Raw genomic sequence first — 24493 nt, 5'->3', positions numbered from 1 at the left:
TCATTGTACAATGTAGACATGCAGCTTATTCCAAGACACATTTTCTTAATCCTAATATGGGGTATCCCCAATATGGGGTACCATAGAAAGTGGATTTAGCACCTCACAGAAAGGAACTCTTCGTATTTTTATGTGCAATTTGTATAATCTGCAACTCTTTAACCACTTGATCCTACATTCTCTCCTATTCTCTCAACACCATAGAACTGGGCTGCCAGCAAGGGGCTTACTGTCCTGGTCTTGGTCCTAAATGTTGGTTTCACAGTGCTCTTTACCAGCCTTTTCCTTCAAATGGAAGAGGAAGGAAACTGGGATAGCTGGCCATAACTTTGAGAAACAATATATCAAGGTATGTTTCCAGGTTGTTTGTAGTGGTGAAAGTGGACTACTTCGCTCACTGCAAATTGACAAGCTATTTAATGAAGGGCTGCTTTTTCTCACCAAGTTATATCTCTATCATATTCTGCTTATATTGATCAGGAGGGAGCCACATTACACATGTTAATCTGTATGAATGGATAATTTTGTGTTGAATGACTTCATTATACCCCATACACAAAGTGTATAAGGGGGTACATAGGAATAATCAGCGTGTGGTCGGACGGGCTGTCTGCCATGTATTGCAAATATTCCATCACAAACTCCTACAGTTTTGAAGCAATTTAGATAAAACTTAGGGTACATGATGACATTGAGGTGTGTATGTGCAAGACACGTTTTTAGCTCACCTGAGCTGAAGGCTCAAGTGAGCTTTTGTGATCGCTCTTTATCCACCGTCAAGCGTGCGTCATCTGTCGTGCGTAAACTTTTTACATTTTCATCTTCTCCTTGAGAACCCCATGACCAATTTTCACCAAACTTGGCATGTAGCATTCCTAGGGGGATAGGATCTCAATTTGGTCAAATAAGGCGTGTCTTCATCAGCCCGAAGTTTCAAAATAGCGCGCTATCTTGCGGTTACCAAACTAGTCCGATGTCAAAATAGCGCGCTATCTGTGTAGTGAAGACGCAGATAGCGCGCTATTTGATCGGGAAAATATCCCCCAAAATCTTGGTCTAGTTCGTCAACTAGAGCGCTAATTCGTGAAATAGCGCACTATCTTGGGTGCGTCTCCATCAGCCCGAAATTTTCTCGATCCCTCCACGCTTCTGGTTAGCCAGCTGGCAATGGAAAGCGCATGTACAAGCAGCTAGTGATTGTGTATAGTACATTACACGCACGGTGTATTCAAGGATCACATGTGTGTACTATAGGCCTACTGTTGTTGTCATCTTTAAAACCAGGGAGGTGATTTCTCTCACCTCCTTATTAAAACTCAGTGCCGTGCATGCTAGCTGTTTTTTTTGTAAACTTCTTCTTCTGGTCCACTCTACCTTAGCTGAAGATTCTTGCAGATTGTGTGCATTTTGGATTTGTTTAAACATTGCAATTCGTTAATTTCATATAAGATGCCTCACTGGACAGAAGGAAGAGTAGCGTTATTAATATCCCTTTGGAGAGAATTTGCTGTACTGCTCACCTCCCTGGTTGTAGAATCGTACATACGGTGATATAGGAGATTTTGAGCGGGGAAATCCACTTTCAAACCGCGAGCCAGACAGAGTAATACTGCAAAGTGCGCATGCGTCAATTTTCGGACTAATTTCCCGAAGCAGGCTGTTCGAGCTGATGAAGACGCACATTCGCTGTATCGGGCTATTTTCTCAGACCGCAAAATGTCCCGCTAGTTTGAACTTCGGGCTGATGAAGACACGCCTATAGGCACCATTATCCACCTAGGTGCCCCTAAGGGGGCCCAAACCCCCAAAATTAGGGAATTTTTTTTTTATATCTTCTTCTCTAGAACCAGAAGTGATAGAGCTAAGTTGATACTATGAGTTAGTACATTGATGACTATAGTTTCAAGTTTGTTCATGGCAGAATCAGGGGTGCCCCCCCAGGGGAGGGGGCCTAATGGGGCGTGGGCCTGTTGCTACGCAAGACACTGTGTTGTAACTGGCATTGCATTGTCAAGCTAACTGCATATTTTCTTTTAAATCTTGTGGAGTGAACTACTTCCACAGTTCTGAAGCAATTAATTGAAATCAATTTTGGTGGACATTATGGCATTGAGATGTAGAAGTATAAGACATGTTTTGTATGTTTGTCAGAGAAAGTGTTGCCACGGTAATCACAGTTTTTTCCAAAACTTTGTGGAGCAGACTATTTCCATGGTATTTAAGAAATTTATTTCAAATTAGGTATTTATAATGATCTAAGGTGTAGTTATACAAGACACTCTTTGTATTTGTACCTGACAAGCAGGGTGCTACGTAACTTTTTAGCTCACCTGAGCCAAAGGCTCAAGTGAGCTATTGCGAACGAGTCTTAATTAAGGATTCTTTAAAAATCTTCTTCTCTAGAACCAGAAGTGATAGAGCTAAGTTAAAACAATCAGTCAGTATATTGACTGTTATTTCAAGTTTGCTCATGGCAGACTCAGGGGTGCCCCCCCCCCTTTTGGGACCCAGGGGAGTGGGGTGGGATGGGTTCAAATGGGGACTGAAATTGTACAGTTTCATCTTCTTGACAGCCCCATAATAGATTTTCACCAAACTTGGCAGGTAGCATTGCTAGGGAGGTAGAATCTCAATTTGTACAAATTAGCACCATGCTCCAACTGAGGGGCCCCCAAGGGCCCAATTCCCCAAAATTGAGGAATCTTTAAAAATCTTCTTCTCTTGAACCAGAAGTGATAGAGCTAAGTTGAAGGACAAGTTCACCTTCATTAACATAAGGATTGAGAGAATGTAGCAATATTAGTAGAACACATCAGTGAAAGTTTGAGGAAAATTGGACAATCGATGCAAAAGTTATGAATTTTTAAAACTTTTGTGTTGGAACCGCTGGATGAGGAGACTACTAAGGCTCGTGATGTCATATGAGTACAACAGTATAAAGAAAATGTAAAGAAAATTCAACATATTTTCACTTTTTTCGCACAATAAAAGAGCACTTGACTTGCCTCTTTCTAAAGGCAATGAGAATAATATTACCCATAACATATGTCAGTAATGAGTCAAGGGAATGTGTACTTTTTTCAAAAGATGAAATTTTGTGAAATTCTCTTTATATTTTCCTTATATTGTTGTACGCATGTGACATCATACACTGCTGTAGTCTTCTCATCCAGCGGTGACGCACAAAAACTGCAAAAATTCATAACTTTTGAACGGATTGTCCAATTTTCCTCGAACTTTCAATGATGTGTTCTACTAATATTGCTACATTCTCTCAATCCTTATGTTAATGAAGGTGAACTTGTCCTTTAATACCCTTGGAACCCAAGGGAGGGGGTAGGGAAGGGTTCTAATGGGACCTAAATTGTACATTTTCATCTTCTTCTCGAAAACCCGTGACAAATTTTTACCAAATTAACAGGTAGCATCCCTAGGGGGATAGAATATCAATTCCTTCAAGTGGGCACCATGCCCCACCTGGGGGCTCCAGGAAGGCCCAACCCACCCCCTAGTAAGGAATCTTTTTAAAATTTCTCTAGAACCAGAAGTGATTACTCTAAGTTCATACAATGTGTCAGTATATTGATGACTGTTGTTTCAAGTTTGTTCGTGGCAGACTCAGGGGTGCCCCCTCCCCCCCCCCCCCCCCCAATTTGGGACCCAGGGGAGTGGGGTGGGATGGGTCCAAATGGGGACTGAAATTGTACATGTTCATATTCTTCTTGAAAACCCTGTGATGAATGTTTCACCAAACCTAGCATGCCAGGGGATAAGCATTGCAATTTCTTCAACTGGGCACCATGCTACCCCCTTTGGGGCCCCTTAGGGTCCAGTCCCCCCCCCCCCCCAACATTAAGGAATATTTACATCTTCTTCTCTAGAACCAGAAGGGATAAAGCAAAGTTAATACTATGAGTGTGTACATTGATGACTTAAGTTCCAAGTTTGTTCATTGCAGATCCAGGGCTGCCCCCATGACTCAAGGGGGGGATTCAAATGCTGGCCTAAATTGTACATTTTCATCTTCTTATTGAAAACAACATAATGGATTTCTACCTAACTTTGCAAGTAGCATTCCTAGGGGGATATGATCTCAATGTGTTTGAATGGGCACCATGCTTCCCTTGGGGGCCTTTAGGGGGCCCAAACCTCCTAAAGTAAGAAATATTTAATTACATTCTTCTCTAGAATCAGAAGTGATAGAGCTTTAAGTGTTTTTTATGCCTCCGCCACAAGTGGTGCCGGAGGCATTATGTTTTCGGGTTGTCCGTCCGTCCGTAATGAATTTTGTGGACAGCGTAACTAAAAAACCTTTGGAGGTATCCTAATGAAACTTGGCATGTATGTGTATTAAGAGGTGAAGTTGTGCCTATCAACTTTTGGGTGCACATGCTCAAGGTCAAAAGGTCAAGGTCAAATGCTTAAAATTTCACTATTTCCCCCATATCTATGCAATGTCTGAAGATTTTTCTTTAAACTTAATGTATACATGTATTACCCAATTAAAATTCTCTGGTGAAAGTTTGGGTCATGAGATCAAAGGTTAAAGGTCAAAAGGTCAAGTAAAAATGTTGAAATTTTACTTTTTTCTCCATATCTTGGAAATTGTTCAAGGTATCTTCATGGAACATAGTATATAAGCATGTACTGACGGGCAGTGGTTATCTAGGGAATTTGGGGTTCATGGGGTCAAAGGTCAGGGTTCAAAGGTCAAGGACAATACTTCAAAATTTTACTATTTCCCTTATGTATGCAATGCCAGCAGGATCATTATTTTGTAAACTTGGTGTATGCATGTATAACCCAATAGAGATTCTCTTGGATTTTTTTTTTTGCCAAGAAGGTCAAAGGTCAAAAGGTCAAAGATCAAGTGAAAGTGCTGAACGTACTTCTTTCTCCATAACTCGGAAGTGGCTCAAGTTATCTTGAAACTTAGTACGTATTTATGTATGTGCTGCCTGACAGTGATTCTCTTATAAATCTTAGGGTCAAAGGCCAGATGAAAATGATAACAATTTACTGTTCAATACAGAAATTGCACTTTTTCTCCATACCTTGAAAATTACTCAATGCATAAACTTATGAAAGGGTCAAAGTCAAGTTAAAGTTCTTAAATCCCCAAATACATGCTCTCCTATTCAACCAATTAAACATAGGTCAAGGAAGGTGAACATTCAACACATTTGTGACAAACATGTCATTTCAATATTTTGCCAATTTTGTGCAAATGTAATCACACATTGTCCACATGTACTATAGACCTATTAGAAGAATCATGCATTATGGCGGAGGCATGCCAGTCGCCATAGCGACATTTCTAGTTCCAACCTGTGATAGAATATGCAAATGGACACTATGCCCCAGCTCTCAAAGCCCCCCCCCCCCCACTCCATCTCAGGTAAAAGTCTGCAAGAATGCATGGAAGGTGAACTTGTAATACTCAGGTGAGCACGAGACCACCCCCCCCCCCCCCCCCCCCGAGTCTCGTTTGTGTTTGTCTGAGAAAGTGTTGCCATAGTAACCACAATTTTCCCAAAACCTTGTGAAGTAAACTACTTCCACAGTATCTGAGCAATTTATTCCAAATTTGATATGTATAATCATCTATAGGTGTAGTTATGCAAGCCACTCTGAGTTTGTACCCAACAAGGCGTTGTCATAGTATTCTTGAAAATCTTTTAAAGTGAACTACTTTCACAATTTTGAAGCAGTTGAAATCAAATTTTGGTGGAGATTATGTCATTGAAGTGTAGATGTGTAAGACATGTTTTTTTTTTTTTCACTTCATTTTGCTTTACTTACCTATCCATATAATGATTGCCATTCTAAAGCCGATTAGAATCGCCCCCGGTAGCTTAAAAGTTCTTTGAACCCCTATTGCCCCAGCAATGCTAGGGAAACCCCTTACACACTCCCCCATCAAGGCCCGTGCAGGCGTGATCTCTTCCTCTTTATTCTGCTGCACATGAAGTGTCACATGCCCACCGAAGGAGCTCTCCAAAGACAGATAAGATTTATCTTTTATACATCCGTTTCCCGATTTTTTGGTCATATATTATACAGGGAGATTGATTCTTCTACTATTGAACTTTCTAACTTCCTGCTTAGCCGAATATTAGTCAACCTGTTTGCTTCCCATTTAGTGCAACATGCCGAACTCTTCATGGTCTTTGCCTCCCCGCTCAACTCTGGAGGCAGACAACAGCGATAAACCGAATCCGAGGTCCAACATCGTACCCACAGCTAAAGCAGGGCAGGGCGGGAAGAAAAGACCTAACATCCCACTACTCCTGCCTCTGAACCTCCCCCTACAAAAGGGAAAAAGAACAAGAACAAATCGAAAAGCATACCTCGTTTTAATTCCAAACCGGCCCAAAAATCTGACTCTCAGACAGTGGTTGTTTCTGCCACGAAGTCAACTGAAACAAACCTGGCCCCGCGCTGACTAAGTCGGTAGGCACCAGCAAGTCCACGAACACATATCAGCCTGCTAATGAAATTTCTAGCAGTACAAATTTCTCACCAGTCAGCTCGATTGACCCCACAGCGGCCTGCAATTTTTTCATGCAGGCATTACAGACAATTTGACTTAGGCAAAGCCAAGGAACCCTTCCCGCATGGGCGGGCGATTCTGCAGGTTCCTCAGGCTTCCCAGCCTTACAGCAATCTGTCAGCTACACTCCGGGGACCCTTCCCCGCATAGACGGGCAATTCCACAGGCCCCCGGAACCCTGCGTCAGCCACTGTATCACGAGCTCCGGCTTCCCCCGGACATGTCTGCCTTCATACACGCGAGGTTACCACTCACACTGACTCAGCCCATAACAGACAATCACGAAGCCAAATCCAAGATAGGACTTCCCCCTGCCGTCGCGAAGGGGAATTAAGATATCAGGTCTCGCCACAACTCTCGCGAACCAAATAACTGTTAGTTTCGGTGATTATACGATGATGAGTTTGGCTATCACTCACCCAAAATAGCTTCTCGTTCGAGAAACTGGGCAATTACATTTACATGGTACATGGTACATTTACATGGTACATTTACAAGTTTCCCATCCTCTCACTCAGTGCACTCTGTCAGATCAGATAGTCGGGAAAGCCATTTTACCAATGATCAACCTCCCTCCGAGAATGAAAAAAAAAAAAATAGGCAGATAGAAGGGATGGTCAGGCAGCCGCTGAAATACTTATTAATCAAGTACTGCCCTCAGTTAAAGGCCGAGTGTACCAATGCTGAGGGAAACAATGATGCCAAGCCTATATTTTACCTGGACTCTGAATTGTCTGCTCATAGTCAGGGACCCAGCGCAGTGAAACTTGACACCCTTTTTGCTGCATGCTATAATAAACTGGCTCACTCATCCCTGGATCCATGCTCATTTTGACATGACTTGCTCTTCGACAACAAGGACTTTAATGCCATATTTAGCACCCCCATAGTCCCAGAGGCAGCATTCCACGTGGGAGATGCATGTGCCCATAAAACTAACTTCAATTGAATGAGGTTGGCAGCGTATCAGAGTTATTTGATCACAGCCCAAAGGGAATCAGACCGCCTAGCAATCGACAAAGAAGATCAGGAAAAGATATCTGACCTACTTCTCCGTATCTCGGACTTTCAGTATGAACAGCTGCCCGAACACCATTACTGTGCACCAAAATCTGCAGAGCTCTGGTAATAGAACAGCTCAAGCTAGAAAATCTTTTTGCTGGAAAGTTTAAGCATGTGCTGGATGACAACATTGCGGCAATAGCTTGCACAGCAGACAAGACCTAATACAAACTGAGCAAGTCCAACCGCCCCTTTCGGCCCTCAAGGGAGCAAATACCTCCGCAGTCAGGAGCCCTCTGTGAAGGTGGTTATTCTCAAGATTTCTCATATCAGAGACAACTGTACAATCAGTCCTACAGGCCATAAGGTAGAGAGTGTGGTGGAAGACCATTCAGAAGACCTCAGGGCCATCAGTCAGCCCCCCTAAAATGCAGTCAACCACCCCTCAGCAGGACCACTCATTGCAGTTATGACTATCTAAAATTGCATTCAGGGCAAACCCCAGTAGGGGGCAGATTCAAAGTATTTGCCCAGCAATGGTCACAGATAACGACAGACATTTAGTTTTTTAAATGCTAAACCGCTGCATTGCAAACTCAACATTCAAAATGGAAAATTTTTGTAACAAACATGCAACAAATGACTGGGCAGCATCCATAGATCTAGTAGACACCTATCTTCATGTCCCCATTGCTCGTGCTGCACCGCATCTTTTCAGCTTTGCAGTGGGAAACAAAATGAACCAGTATCAGCTCTGCCGTTCAGTACGTCTCAAGACTATACACCCCGTATATTTACATAAATTGTACAGACAATCGCAGCCCACTTACGACAAAGGGGCATCAGAATTTTCGTCTATCTAGACAACTGGCTTAAGTGGTAGCAGACACTGCAGACATGCAGACACTGCAGACACTTAAACATAATGCTACATCTGGTTACCAAATTAGGGTTTCTTAAAAACCACAAGAAGTCCCAGCTCAAACCCACTCAAATTCTGAAATTCTTGGGCGCCAAACTCGACCTAAAGCTACGCCTTGCTCAACCTCTCCCTCAGAATAGACAAGGTACATCAAGTAGGGGGGTTCTTGCCGAGCAAAACTTGAGCACAGGCCAAACACTGGCTACAGTTTTTGGGCCTCACAAGCCTCATGGACACAGTCTCAGAGTGCAGAAGGAGGATGAGAAAAATCCAAATGGCGTTTTTAAGTCAGTATCGCCCACAAAGGGACTCAATGACAAAAGTTATCATTTTTACAAGAAATATGACACAGGCTGTTCGTTGGTGGCTTACCCCAAATGCCTTACAGGAGGGAAAGCCTTTCATACCCCCAGTCCCATCCCTGACTATTCTCACAGATTCATCAAGCACGGGGTGGGGTGCAGTGCTAAACTTGGACCAAGTTCAAGGAACTTGGGGAGAAAAGGAAAAATGTCGGTACATAAACATTTTAGAAATGCAGGCGATGCAAAATGCTCTGTATGCTTTCAAAGACATAGTTCAGAATGGAGCAGTTCTGATAAAGTCAGACAATCTCACAGTAGTGTCCTATGTAAACAAACAAGGGGGGCACAAGATCAAAACATTTGTGCAGTCTAACCCTAGAGATTCTAAATTGGTGTGATACTGTGGAAACAAGACTATTAGCCTCACACATACCAAGAAAAGACAACTATGTGGCAGACTTCTAGTCAAGGGGAAGTTATCTCCCCTCAGAGTGGTAACTCAATCCAAGCATTGTCAAACGGATCTTCAACAAATTTAGAATTTCCTAAGTCAACCTGTTTGCTTTGACTCTGAACAGGCAGCTGCCAGTGTACAGTGAAACCCCGTTATAACGAGTTCGGTTATAACGAGGTACCGCTTATAACGAGGTGATCGCGTCGGTCCCGTTTTCCTTTGCGTGCAAACCTATGGCAGAACGAATCGGTTATAACGAGATTCCGGTTATAACGAGGATAGTTTCGGTGCATCATGATAAAGAAAAACAGCAATTTGATCGGATATAACGAGGTTCCATTTCTTGACTTACCGCTTTCAAACACGCGACAAACGAAACATGGAAAACCGAATTCACGCTATCCATGTCTTTTTCCCGTTTTGCAGAGAACCCTTCCTTCCACGTTTACTTCTAAACCACGCAATAAGACACTGGATTACCTTCCGATGTTCCTACTAACTTATTGAACATAATTATTCGATTTTCTTTTTCGCGAGATACGCGTGCGTGATAATTATTAGGTCAAAAACGAAACCACAGCGCAACGAGAAAAAGAAGAAGATAACGCACTCAAAAACTTTTCACGTAGCGACACTCATGGCCATGCAAAAATGAAAAATTGGAATGCGTGTGCAACTCATCATTATCCTTTCCATTTTTACTTCCAACTTCCAGTTCTTTTGCTGGTTAGCAAATATGAGTATGATTATAGCCGAAATGATTAATGACATCGCAATCTCGCCGGGTGACAGTAGCGTAGAAATATTTTAAGATACTTAACCGGTGTTCGGTAAAAGAAACAAACGCATTCAATAATTTGAATAGATCTGGGTTTGTTTATTATGACAGTTTTCACACCGCATTTCATAATGAAGATTTTTCTTTCTTTTAGAATGGTCTACTATAGGTAGGCCTACAGATTTGCGTTAAAAGGATCACAACCTTTCAAATCAATTCTGTCGCATATTTTTCAAAAACGGTCGTACAAAACGGGAAGATATTTTCAGAAGAAAATAAAGAACGCATTTTTAATCCTTTCGGGCACAACGATCATACAATGTATAAGATTACAGCCGAAATGATTCAAGAAATCATCGCATTCCCGCTGGGCACAAACAGCGTAAAATACCTCGCAAGTTACGGTAAACGACTTATGTATGTTACTCTGAAATCATTGCGATCTCGCCGGTTGACCGTAGCGTAAAAAGTTTTAAGATACTTAATCGGTGTTCAGTAAAAGAAACAACGCATTTAACAATTTGAATAGATCTGGGTTCGTTCATTATCACAATCAATTTTAACATCGCATTTAATAATGGAGGTTTTTTTCTTTATTTCAGAATGGTCTACGATGTACAGATTCAATCCTGTCGCATATTTTTCAAGAACGGATGTACAAAACGCAAAGAGATTTCCGGAAGAAAATAAAGAACGCATTTTTAATCCCTTTGGGCGCAACGATCATACATTGTTTAAGATTACAGCCGAAATGATTCATGAACGTATAGGGCCTAATCATCGCATTTCAGCTGGGCACCAACAGCGTAAAATACCTCGCAAGGTACGGTAAACGACGCATGTATGTTACTCTGAAATCATCGCGATCTCAACGGTTGACAATAGCGTAAAAATAGTTGAATAACGCATCTTTGAATAGATCTGGGTTTGTTCATTATCAAAATTTTAACACTGCATTTCACAATGAAGATTTTTTTTATTATCATTATTTCAGAATGATCTACGAGGAACGGATTTGCATAAAAAGGATCACAACCTTCCAAATTCAATCCTGTCGCATATTTTTTCAAGAATGGATGTACAAAATGCGAAGAGATTTTTGGCAGAAAATAAAGAAAGCATTTTTAATAAATCCGGGCGCAACGATCAAACGTAGTCACGTACATTGTACTGTATAAGATTACAGCCGAAATGATGCATGAAATCATCGCATGAATTCCCGCTGGGCACATACAGCGTAAAATACCTCGCAAGTTACAGTAATGCATGTATGTTACTCTATTTGCGCTGTTGTTTAGAAAAAGTTTTACTTAACAAACGCATTTTATACAATCTGATTTTGTTCATTATCATTTTACACTGTATTTCACAAACAAAAAAATATCATTCTTTCAGAGTGGTTCAACACAAGAGGAAGAGATAGATGTAGAAAGAATCACGAATATAACAGGCCCATACTTCACAAAAACATAATGCGCAACTATTATGCGAAGAGATTTTCAGAAGAAAAATAAAGAATTAACTCATTTCAACCCCTACTTTATCGTCTAATTCACAAATAATTTCCCTTTATTCTCTCAATAATAGTGATCCATAATTGTGTAATACGAACGCAAAGGATGTTCTTAAGTTTCATTGATGGGTATATGACGTCATGCGTATGTTTTGTTTTGTTTTGTTTTTGTCTGTTTTTTTTATGCGTACGGTTAAAACGAGGTAATGTCGCCGGTCCCACGGACCTCCTTATAATGTGGTTTCACTGTATTGCACAAAACACAACAACCCAGCAGCTCTAACTATGGATACCTTCACAATGCCGTGGAGCAACTTTCTGGGATATGCATTCCCCCCATTTGTACTGATACCAAGAGTATTACAGAAAGTGCAAGCAGACAAGCGACCCTTCTTCTGATAGCCTCCTGGTGGCCGGAACGCCCATGGTTCCCCACACTGGTAGACCTCCTGATCTTCCCTCCAGTCATACTCCCAGACAGGGAAGACCTCCTCCATCAACCAGGCAGAACAACACATCATCCCAATGTGCCCAATCTAAAGCTGACATAATGGGCCATTTCAGGAAAATCACATTCCAGGCGGGCCTTTCTGGAAGGGCTGCAGAGCTATCCTCCACATTCCTTAGATCGACAACAAGGACTACCTATATACTATGACTCTAGACTGCAATACTACTTTAAATGGTGGAACAATAAGGAGGTAGATCCTTCCACAGCACCTGTAGGTGAAATTGCAGAATTCCTCCTGCACCTATTTGATAAAAGTTTAGCCTTCTTGACCATCAGAGGCTACAAATCAGCTATCTCAGCCTTGCATAAAGGCTTTGGGGATGGAGAGATGGTAGGCTCATCAACACACCTGTCTAGACTAATGAAATCTCTTTCTCTGTCTAGGCCTCCCCAGAAAAAACTGAGTCCGGGCCATCTTGGAGTTTATCGAGAGTCTTGCGTGCCCTGTCTAAGGCCCCCTTTGAACCCATGCATAGCAGCTCTCTTGCTAATTTAACCACGAAAACCATTTTCCTCATAGCAGTTGCATGTGGGAGAAGACGCAGTTTTCTGCATGCTCTCTCAACTAAACCTGGACATATTCGTTTGGAAACTAATGGGGTTAGGCTTATACCCCATGCTTAATTTGTGGCTAAGAACCAGACCATGAATTCTTCTCCAGGTGAAACTTTCATTCCTTCTCTTAAGACTCTGTCCTCAATATCCCAGGACAGACTATGGTGCCCAGTACGGGCCATGAAATGGTACCTACACAGAATCAATGACTTGAGTACTTCAGATAATCTGTTCATCAGTATCAACTCTCCCCATGGGCCTGTCTCCCCTGATACCATTTCACGTTGGATAGTGCAGGCCATCAAAGCTGGGGGTACGACTATCATCCTCACCCAGAAAGTTCGGGCCCCTGATACTAGGGGTACGGCTTCCTCGTGGGCCCTATTTCAGGGAGTTCCACTTGAAGACATACTAAGGGCTGCTTACTGGCTTAATCCTAACACATTTACATCCTGCTATTTATCAGATGTGATTTCAAGTGAGGCTACCTTTGCCTCTGCAATCCTCTCTTGCCCTAGTAAGAAGTAGTTCCCATCCTTGACTGAACCACATTGCCCCAACGAGGAGCCAGCTCACTTAGTTATGGTCTGTAAGATGGGGGAAGTTTTTCCTTACAAATGAGGCCTCTCCCGCAGTCCCTCCATCCAGATCTGTTGGAATCTGGCAGTTATTATATGGATAGGTAAGTAAAGCGAAAGGAAGTAGATATGTATGTTCAGTATCGAACATTTTATCTAAGAGGTGAGCTTTACTTACCTATGGGTTCCTCCCTTCTCCCCCTCTGCAGTTTCAGCCTGTACGCTGGCATTGAAAGAGTAAAAGATCACGGGCACACGGGCCTTTATATAGGGGCGTGTGTGAGGGGTTTCCCTAGCATTTGCCGGGGCAACAGGGGTTCAAAGAAATTTTAAGCTACCCGGGGCAATTCTAATTGGCTTTAGAATGGCAATTATTATATGGATAGGTAAGTAAAGCTCACCTCGTAGATAGAATGTTCGATACCGAACATACATGTTGCCGTGCATGGTAACCACAGTTTTCCCAAAACCTTGTGGGGCAAACTACTTCCACAGTTTTTACACAATTTATTTCAAATTTAGTATGTATAATGATCTAAGATGTAGTTACACAAGACAATCTTTATGTTTGTACTTGACAAAGCATTGCCATGGTATCTGCATGCTTTCTTGAAAATCTTGTGAAGTGAACTACTTCCACATTTACAAAGCAATTGAAATCAAATTTGTGAACATAATGACATTGAGGTATACATGTAGATGTGGACACCTGATTTTTGTGTTTGCCAGACAATGTGTTGCCATGATAACCACAATTTTACCAAACCTTATGAATCACATTCATGCACACACACACACACACACACACACACAAACACAAAGAGAGCCTTTTATCAAACCCTGGTTCAGTTCTTTTTCTTAGGAGTCTGAGCTGCTAGAGCAGGGGTATAATCACCTTCAGTGACAGTTCTAGTTTTCATTTTTTTTCTTTTGGATTATTGCACAAGTGTATATTTCATGTACTCACTAAAGATAATCCACATCATAAAAAGGATTCTCAGATCATAACCAAGGAAGCCTAATTCAGGGAGACATGAAAACCTACAGTCTTCATGATGTGGAGTCAATCCCACACATGTCAGGTATATTCAAGCATGTATTCCTCACTGCCACCTTCTTGATTAATGTGTTAATTTGTGATTATTCATGTTCCTTGAATTCTGTTCTCATCCTCCAAATATCTCGCAGGAACTCCTCATCACTGATTTCTTCCTCTTGAGGGGAAGGCTGGCTATGGTAGGTCCATACGAGATCCAGGACCCACGACACAACAACCATGCACATCCACCAACAGGATTGCCAAATGGTTTTGGACTTAAATTGAACAAGAAGAGCCTTGTCGGGGGGAAATGGATTTTTTTTTTTTATTCGACTTTAGTTTTTGATATATAGCATTTATATGACATCTCTGCTGATTTTCATTTCTCATAATATTGTCAACTTTTTTTATGTATGATGGCTTTGAATACATTATTTGTATACACATGCATTTATGTGTCTTCTTTATGCAGAATTTTCATGACAAGCCAGTACAGACTACACACTGATTGAGACATTACAGGATAGCCGACATGTAGTTTTATACTAGAGATTTGTGAGGATATCTATCTTCTACTGTCATTTGCTGAGAAAAAGTGACATTGATATGATAATATAAAAATATGTTATCTTTTGCTACTACAAAAGGGAAGGCATGATGCGTAAGTGTCATTTATGTAGAAATGGTTGCACCCCCTGTTAGACTGGCTCTCAAATAGTCACCATATACTAGATATGGTAGATTTTTCTTATTGTGCCTATGTCATTCTTCATATTCACATATGTAGGACACAGATGTGCGGGTGTCTGAGGAACAAGACCTTATAGAGGACAGAGAATGATACCATGTTGCCGTGATAAATGAGTGTAAAATATGGAAGTTTGTTGTAATACACAAAATAATTGCATACCAATGAACTGATTTTGGATGAAACAGTGATGAAAGAATGAATTGAAAGCAAGAAAGAATACCTTGAAATTCAAAGAAAATGTAAAACATGAATGTTATAAAAATGTGAGCATTGTTTGTTTCCATTTTTGTAGAACCAAAAAAAAAAAAAATTAGAATCAGAAATAGTGGTAGTGTTCAGACAAGCTCAGACTCTGTCGACTTACCTGTGTGTACATGCACTTTATGCAGATATTTTATGATACTTAGTTGCTCTTGTTTGTTCATGCATGCTGGTAGGAAAAAAAAAACAAAACAAAGAAAAGATGAGAAACCGTCTCATCATAAAGCAAGTGTTCAGTGCTAGAAGTCTCCTTTATAGATTTCCTGGAGACTTTGTTTAATCTTCACTGCATCATTTTTTTTTTTAAGTGGAGAAAGAAAGAGAAGAGAGAAAAGAAGGAAATATAGCCAGTAGGTCACATGCTGAAGCAGCTTTTGCTTATATCTATAGAGGGTTATTAATCCGTTCCTTATGGGAACCTGGTATACCAGATTCCTGCAGCATCAGCCCATGGACGGGAACTTAGTATACCAGGCTCCCAAAATTTATATAAGTATGTTTGCATTCGTGGCCTGAATTCATGTTTTTTAGTATAATACTGAGTTGACAAATTACTTTAATCAAAAGATGAGAGTTTCCACTATCAATGTCTGTTCTATTTCTGTCTTAAAATTGTCTTAAAGTAGCCTAATTTATGTTTTCCATTGTAGTAATGTGCTTGTTTTGCTACAAAACTCATATGAAGATGCATATACAGTGGACTCTCGTTATAATGAAGTCCCCGGGATAGGCAGTTTTCTTTCATTTTATCAAAATTTTGTTATAACCGAACAAATAAACAATGAAAATACATAGAATGGATAGTGTTGCGGCCTGACTTTTTACTTCGTTGTAACCGAATGTTCATTATAACGGGAGTGCACTGTAGCAGTTGAGGCTGAGCTCACAAGATTTTGACTTTGCTTACCCCATTTTGGTTGCCCTTATATTGTATAACAAAAGAATATGTGAGCTCAGCACATGCTCTCTTTATATCACATCCAGTCAATATTTCTCATTGTTTGATGGCACATGCATTTGACCATGGAAAGGGAATACATATACTACTTGACTTTTTTTTTTTTGCACAGGCAGATTATCACCTCGGAGAATCTCTTTTGGGGCATTGAAGGTTCTCAGAGAATTGCAGAAGGAATGGATTAGAGGGCAAGTCCACCTTCATATACATGTGGATTGAGTGAATGCAAAAATATTAGTTGAACACATCAGTAAAAGTTTGGGAAAAATCTGACAATCCATTCAAAAGTTATGAATTTTTAAAGTGTCTGCATAATCACTGCAGGATGACAAGATTACTTTAGTGTATTCTGTCACATGTGTAGAACGATATTAGGAAAATTTGAAGAGAATTTCATAAATTTTATTTTATGAAAAAAATTACATATTTCATCAACTTGTCACTAGCATATGTTAAGGGTAATATTATTCCCCATGCCTTCTGAAAGAGGCAAGTCAAGTGTTCTTTTATTATGAGAGAAAAAAGAAAATATGTTGAATTTTCTGTATATTTTCTTTATATCGTTCTACACATGTGACATCACAAGCTGTAGTAGTATTCTCATCCAGTAGTGACTGAGCAGAAAGTTTCAAAAATTCATAACTCTTGAACAGAGTGTCCGATTTTCCTCAAACTCTCACTGATGTGTTCTACTGCTTATTGCTGCATTCACTTAATCCACAGTTCCATGAAGGTGAACTTTTCCTGAGATTGGTTTCTATGACAATATATGTATAATGTTGGACTACTACAAATGCAAACATTTTCAAAGTACATTAATTTAATTTGCATATTTCACGCTACTTCTGGCTAGTGCAAATTCTAAAACCCACGAAAATATCTTCACAATATTCTCTGCACATTGTGAATGGGTTGACAATTATGCAGCACAAATTCAACAACCCGTGAATATATTTTTTAGCCGCTCAGCGGGAAAAATTAATCACGCAAAAATATTGACGTTTACAGTACTGCAAAGCACTTTCGCGTGTTAGTGTTGCCATCCCACTTTGATAACTGTCTATGTGACACGGCTTAAGGAGATGGTATTGTTTTGTTTGAGATGGAGATTCAGGTTTCAAATTATTGTGAGACAATTAGAAACCACTTTTATGAAATATTAAAGAGCATACAATTCTAAGAGGAATTAAAAGTTATTTCTTGAAAATTGGTTTTGAAATGGCTGAGATATCCAAAAATGAAGAAAAGCTGTCCCAATAAAACATGGGTCCCATCTTTTATTAAGACTATTTTGTTCTACTTTATTTTTTGATATCTCAGCCATTTCAAAACAGATTTTTGTCCAAAAAAATCCTTTCAATTCCTCTTACAATGGAATGATCTTTGATATTTCATTTAAGTAGTTACTAATTACTGTAAGAGTGGAAATTTTTGTGGTGTTGAAATTTTTGCGCATTTTGCACACCAAGAAACTAGCGCGAAAGTAAAGGCACATGAATATTTTTGCTTGCCATATGGTCCAGTAGTTTATGCCTTGATTCCATAGAATTCAAAACATGCGAAACTCTTCTTACCCGGCCAAGTGCGAAAAATTAGTCACACAAAAATATCCATTTTTACAGTAACTTGCAAACTGTTAAAGTCTGTATTCCCATCTCAACCAAATCACCCCTTTAAATGTTGTCTTACAATGAGAGTGTTTTTATGCCTCTGCCACAAAGTGAAAACATTATGTTTTCGGGTTGTCCGTCCTTCTGTCCGTCCATCCGTCTATAATCAATTTTGTGGACAGCGTAACTAAAAAACATTTTAAGGTATCCTAATGAAACTTGGCGTGTATGTGTATGAGGGGGTAAAGTTGTGCCTATCAACTTTTGGGTGCACATGCTCAAGGTCAAAGGTCAAAAGATCAAGGTCAAATGCTCAAAATTTGACTATTTCCCCCATATCTATGCTATGCTTGAAGATATTTTCTTGAAACATAGTGTATACATGTACAAGCCAATAAAGATGCTCTGGTGAGAGTTTCGGGTCATGAGGTCAAAGGTCAAGTGAAAATGTTAAAATTTCACTTTTTCTCCATATCTTGGAAATGGTTCAAGGTATCTTCATGAAACATTGTATATATATATATATATATATATATGCATATACTGACTGGCAGTGATTATCTAGGGAATTTAGGGGTCAAAGGTCAAGGTCAACTCTTAATGTTACTCTTTCCCTCATATTTATGCAATACCTCCAGGATTTTTTTTTTTTTTAACTTGGTGTATACATGTATTACCCAATAGAGATTCTCTGGGAAGTTTTTTGCTTAAAAGGTCAAAGGTCAAAGATCAAGTGAAAGTGATGAACTTTACTTCTTCCTCCATATCTCGGAAGTGGCTCAAGCTGTCTTCATACTTAGTACATATTTATGCATGTTCTACCTGACAGTGATTCTCGTATGAATTTTAAGGTCAAATGATGAAAGGTCAACGGTAACAATACCTTGGAAAATTACTCAGTGCATAAACTTATAAAAGGGTCAAAGTCAAGTTAAAGTCCTCAAATCCCCAAATACATGCTCTCCCATTCATCCAATTAAACCTAGGTCAAGGAAGGTGAACATTCAACACATTTGTGACAAACATGTCATTTTAATATTTTGCCATTTATTTGAAATTGTTATCACACATTGTCCACATGTCCTATATACCTATTAGGAGAATCATGCATTATGGCAGAAGCATACCAGTCGCCATAGCGACATTTCCAGGTTTTTTTTGGGGGGGGATTTCATTTCAAGGTAATGAAATAGTTATGACATAACTTGTTCCACTGTATTTCATGTTATTGATTAAAGTTCTTTCTTTGTATGTAGTTGTGTAAATGTTAAGTTTTTTTGTTGTTTTTTTGTTGTTGTTTTTTTTTTGTTAGATGTCACATCCAATTTTGTATTTTCACAGACATCAAAGCAAAGAGAGCAAAATTTGTTGTTGCCAGTGCAACTAAAGCCCGGTTTCAACCCATTGGCCCGAATTCACGAAGGTGGTACAAACGAAACCATGGTCTAAACCATGGACAAAAACCATGGAGCGCCAAGTGTCAAACAGAATATTTCGTTACGAAATTGGTCATTTCGTCGACAAAATGACTGTTTCGTTAACGAAATTATCATTTCGTGGACGAAATGTTCATTTAGTTACAAAATGTTGTCATTTCTTCACAAAATAATCATTTCATCGACGAAATGACTGATTTCATAGCGAAATATCCCATGCGACACTTGGCCTTCCATGGTTTTTGTCCATGGTTTAAACCATGGTTTCATTTGTACCACCTTCGTGAATTCGGGCCATTGAGGATGAGTCTCGAGTATGCTTGGGCAGGTGTCTATGGGAAATGCGTGTTGTAGAAAAATCAGTCCGTCCTCAATGGGTTAACAGAGCCTTTCACACTAGAGTTATCACGACCACATCCAGGTAATGTCCACGTAATCTTTTTTTACCTTGCCTGTTAAAATAGTCCCCACAAAATGTTGCATGGACATTTTTGTGTTAATTTTTGCCAAATTCTACCCCTATAGCCAGCTACGGTTATTGCCCCACAATTACCCTGACTTCACTGCGACATTGCTCCAACAACCCGTCTATTAGAACGCAACTGTGGTAACGTTCCTTTGATACACTCAACATGCATGTGCATCATTGCAGACAGAGAATGATTGACATGCCGCGTGCCGATCACATGCATGGATTATGTAATCACTGCATGATTTCTATGTAGTTGAGATCAGTGATTGTATGTGCACAATCTCGTACAATAGGTGGCTCTGACCAGTGGGTGGGGTATACAGTTGCATCCATGGATACAACCCTTTTGTGGACACCTAAGGCAGGGCTCCACACTAACTTTTATTTTTGGTGGCCCAATCGGGCCTCCAAAATCATTGATTTTTATTTTTTGTTGGCTTGAAAGTAAAATCTGGTGGCCTGGAAAAAAAAAATCAAGAAAAACTAAATCGGTCCTACTAAACATATATAAAAATAAATATTAAGTATTACTGAAGTGATACAGGTACCCATGTCTAAAATAAATGAATAGACAATTCAATCATCTTACCGTTATTGTGAGTTCTAAGATTTAGCAAATGGGCTTATAGATTATTATAAAAGTTGATGCCTATTAAGTAGTCAAAACTTGCATTTGAAATGATAAAGTGGGAGCATTTGCAGACATTTGTAAACATCCGGTATTTTGTTTTGGCATTGTAAAGAGCCAAAAGTTACCGTTATTCATTTCTGATTGTAAAAGCAATCATCCAACATTTACTAGCATTTTAATACCTTACGGGAGCCGAATGTTGTACTGTTAATCATTTTCAAATGTAAAAGCAAACAACTGACATTCATTTTAGCATCTTACGGAGCTGAATGTTATCCTTATTCATTTCCGAACGTGAAAGCAATCATTCGCTATTTATTTTGGCATCTAACTGAGCCGATTAATACCGTTAATTATTTCCAAATGTAAAAGCAACAATCTGTTATTTATTTTAGCATCGTACGGAGCAGAATATAACTGTTATTCATTTCCAAATTTAAGAGCAAACATCCGACATTTATTTTATTATCATACAGAGCCAAATGTTATTGCTGTCCACTTCTGAAAGTGAAATGTATCATCTGACAATTATGTTAGCATCGTACGGAGCCGAATGTTACTGTTTTTCATTTTTGAACGTCAAGGCAGACAGCAGACATTTATTTTACCATCAAACGCAGCTGAATGTTACTGTTATTCATTTTGAAATGTAATAGCAAATATCCGACATTTATTTTAGCATCGTATGGAGAAGAATATTACTGCTATTCAATTCCGAACATAAAATCAATCATCTGACATCTATTTTAGCATCTTCTGTAGCCGAATGTGATTGCTATTTACTTTCGAAAGTAAAAGCAAACATCCGACATTTATTTAATCATCATACAGAGTTGAATATTATTGTTATTCATTTCTGAATGTCAAAGGAATCATTCAACATTTATTTTAGCATCTTCCGGAGCTGAATGTTATTGCTATTTACTTTCAAACGTGAAAGCAAACATCCGGCATTTATTTTATCATCGTACGGAGTTGAATATTATTAGTATTCATTTCCAAACGTCACCGCAAACATTCAATATCTATTTCAGCATCTTCCAGAGCCAAATGTTATCCTTATTTATTTCCTAACGCAAAATCAAATATCTGACATTATTTTCAGCACCCTACGGAGATGAATCTTACCGTTATTCATTTCCAAAAGTATAAGCAAACATCCGACATTTATTCTAGTATCATACGGATTCAAATATTACCGTTATTCATTTCTGAAATTAAAAGCAAACATCTGACATTTATTTTAGCATCTTACGGAGCTGATTGTTACCGCTGTCCATTTCCAAAAGTAAAAGGCAAACATCCGACTTTTTTTTGGTGGCCCGACATGCGTTTTTGGTGGCCCCGGGCCACCGTTAGTGTCGAGCCCTGCCTAAGGTTTTCAGTGTCTGTTAAATTGGTACCCCTCGCTCTATACTGTGATTTAATTTCCTAAGGCAAAGAATTTTGTTCTCCAGACATTGTCGCAGTAAAGTCTGTTAAAACAGGGCTACAGATAGAGCATAACTAAGTCTTCACCATATTGGGGCACACACCTTTTGGAATCACATACACAGAGTGGCTGAAAATAAGAAATACCTGGTATTTATCTTCATTCTTTGATTCTTGCTAGTCTGTCTTCACTCAAGCAGTAGTGAGTCTAACATGAATGGCATGGTGTTCAGAACAAAGTTTCCTGGGATCTGTCCTACAGTAAAGACTCTGTTTTTCTTCCAGACAATATAGCCTTATGTTAAAGGGAAACATAGACTTTCTTCAGAAAAAGACAACACAAAGCTGTAATTGCTTATCTATCTTGGTACCAACTAGACCTTGTGCAGCTTCCTCACTTGAGTTATTCTTAGTGCAGGAGTGATATATGCAACAGAATTTTGGCATGCTGAAGATCACACTCTAGAAAATGCAGGGTTAAAAATGACCCTGTGTGGGGGATCAACTAGGCATTAATCCAGGGGGAGGGGGGGGGGTCACCCAAAACGACCCTGTGATGGGGTTACATTTTGACCATGACAGGGTCATTTCAAAATGGCCCTGCCTGACTTATGGTCCATTTTTTTCATAACCTCTATCAACTTGGTCATTAAATCTTATCACACAGCGTGGTCATTTTTCATGGGTAGCCAATTTGATTGATATAGACTACTTTAAATGGTAATTTGTACAGTTCTACCACGGGTAAAAGGCAAAGTAGCAAACAACGTGATGCATCATTCCATATGATAGATAGGATGAAATAAACATAGATCAAGAGCCTAGCAAGCATGCAATGTGGAAGAATCACTGACATGATTTATGTTTTGTAGAGATACCCAAATAGGAAAATTAGCTCTGCTATAATTCCCTCGTCCTGATCAAGGAGATTCTGGGGAAAGTGGTCATGTACAAGTATGTTGCAATGGTAGAAATGACTTGTCTATGTATAATGGATGAAAAGTGGCACAGTTTTTCTTGGCATAAGATATTAAACTCAGTGTTCTATCAAGATTTACAGTAACCAAGAGTATATATGTGTTAGATAAAAACAAGTCCAATTGAGAGCTACCACAAGGCACTTATAAAGGTAGACAAGTCAACACAAAGAATCTTTTTCCTTCTTGCTTTATTTATATTAGGATATTCAATTCTTATGATCATGTCCATATTTTGTGAGGTACAAACATGCATTTATTTACAACTAGACACACACAAAAAAAAATAGATGTACTGATTTACACTTGGCAAAACTAAGACTTACAGTTAGAGGTTTTCTCAGTCTAGAGTGGTCTTCTGCAAGAGCTGTTATTTTCATGTGCAGATATTTTTTTTTCCAGTGATGAGGTCACAGACATTTTCACGAGATGTTTGCACGATTTGACACCATGGCTTATCGTAAGTTCACCAATGTCTCTCTCTTTGCAATATTTTCGCTTGTTGTTAGATTCGCAGCTGATCAATACTGATTCACAAAAATTTAATCCTCATGAAAACGGCTTCAACAGTTTTTCTATAGGCACTCTCCACTCTGTAATTACCTTAGAGAGTCTGAAAGTCTGTTAGCTTATCCTTAAAAAGACTATTGAAGATAAACACTAATTCATTCAGAATCACAGCCCGTACATCCAGTGAGTCATTTAGGTGGTATAAAGTAAAGCTGTGATGGTACTGATGGGTCCCTCAAAATTAGGAGAGGATCCGTTCATAACAATTCACATGGATCATGTTGATATGGATGATTGCCAGGCTTGAATCCTGCAAAAAAGAAATGCTACAATCTCAACAACATTTGTTCCAGTCTTAAAATTTGACAGTTCTTTCAAAAGTTAGGAATTTTTAAAGTTTCAGTGCTGCCATCACTGGATGAGAAGATTACTAAGGTTTGTGATGTCACATGAAACAAGAAAAAGAAAAATTAATATATTTTCACTTTTGTCACATAATTAAAAAAAGAACATAACTTGCCCCTTTCAGAAGGCAGGGGGAATGATATTCCCCTTAAGTCGAGGAAATGTATACTTTTTCCCAAAAATGAAATTTTGAGGAATTCTTTGTATTTTCTTTACATTGTTTTATTCATGTGACATCATAAACTGTAGTCTTGTCATCCAGCAGTAACTGCACCAAAACTTTACAAAACTTTTGAAAGGATTGTCTGATTTTCCTCAAACTGTCACTGATGTGTTCTGCCGATATTGCTGCATTCACCCAATTCACACATATGTTAAGGTGAACTTGTCCTTTCATGTAAGCCAGTAGGCAGAAGTAATACTACTAGTAGTAGGGTCAGGAGGAATTCCCCTCCCTGTTACAATGATGATGACAAAATGTGTCCAGCCCTGCTCCGATGATGAACCAATCGAGGTATCAGGCGATAAAGTGAACATCTCAGCAGAGTTTAATTGATCTCACAGCAAAGGAAACACCTAACAACCACAATGAGTAAAGCTCACCTTTTGTTGTAACTAACCTCATTGAAGCTGAACTGGATGATGATGTCGATAAAACATAAATCGATGATTTAATCTTATCGGTAAAGGACAAAGATTACACCAAAAATTGTTGCTTCCGTACTGGACCAATCTGTGCCATTATCTGAAATGGGAAGAGTATAGCCTACATAAGGCTTGACCAACTTATCTGCATGTTAATAAGACAGGTTAATTTCCTTTTTAATCATCCATTCCACAT

The 24493-nt window shown here is 39.3% G+C and overlaps 1 protein-coding gene across 1 annotated transcript in view; it reads left to right on the top strand.

Moving 5' to 3' along the window:
- LOC140232569 (uncharacterized) overlaps positions 1 to 16014 on the top strand; it is an 89690-nt gene extending 73676 nt beyond the window's left edge. Inside the window, exons 2-3 of the mRNA XM_072312663.1 lie at positions 205 to 349; positions 14360 to 16014. Coding sequence (XP_072168764.1) covers positions 205 to 327 — 123 coding nt within the window. The 3' untranslated portion in view covers positions 328 to 349; positions 14360 to 16014. The remainder of the gene's footprint in view (positions 1 to 204; positions 350 to 14359) is intronic.
- Positions 16015 to 24493: the final 8479 nt, after the last annotated feature.

Source organism: Diadema setosum, chromosome 9, assembly GCF_964275005.1.
Source record: "Diadema setosum chromosome 9, eeDiaSeto1, whole genome shotgun sequence".
NCBI classification, from domain to species: Eukaryota; Metazoa; Echinodermata; class Echinoidea; order Diadematoida; family Diadematidae; genus Diadema; species Diadema setosum.
The sequence above is the reverse complement of the archived record's forward strand: the minus strand, read 5'-3'. Positions and strand labels throughout refer to the sequence as shown.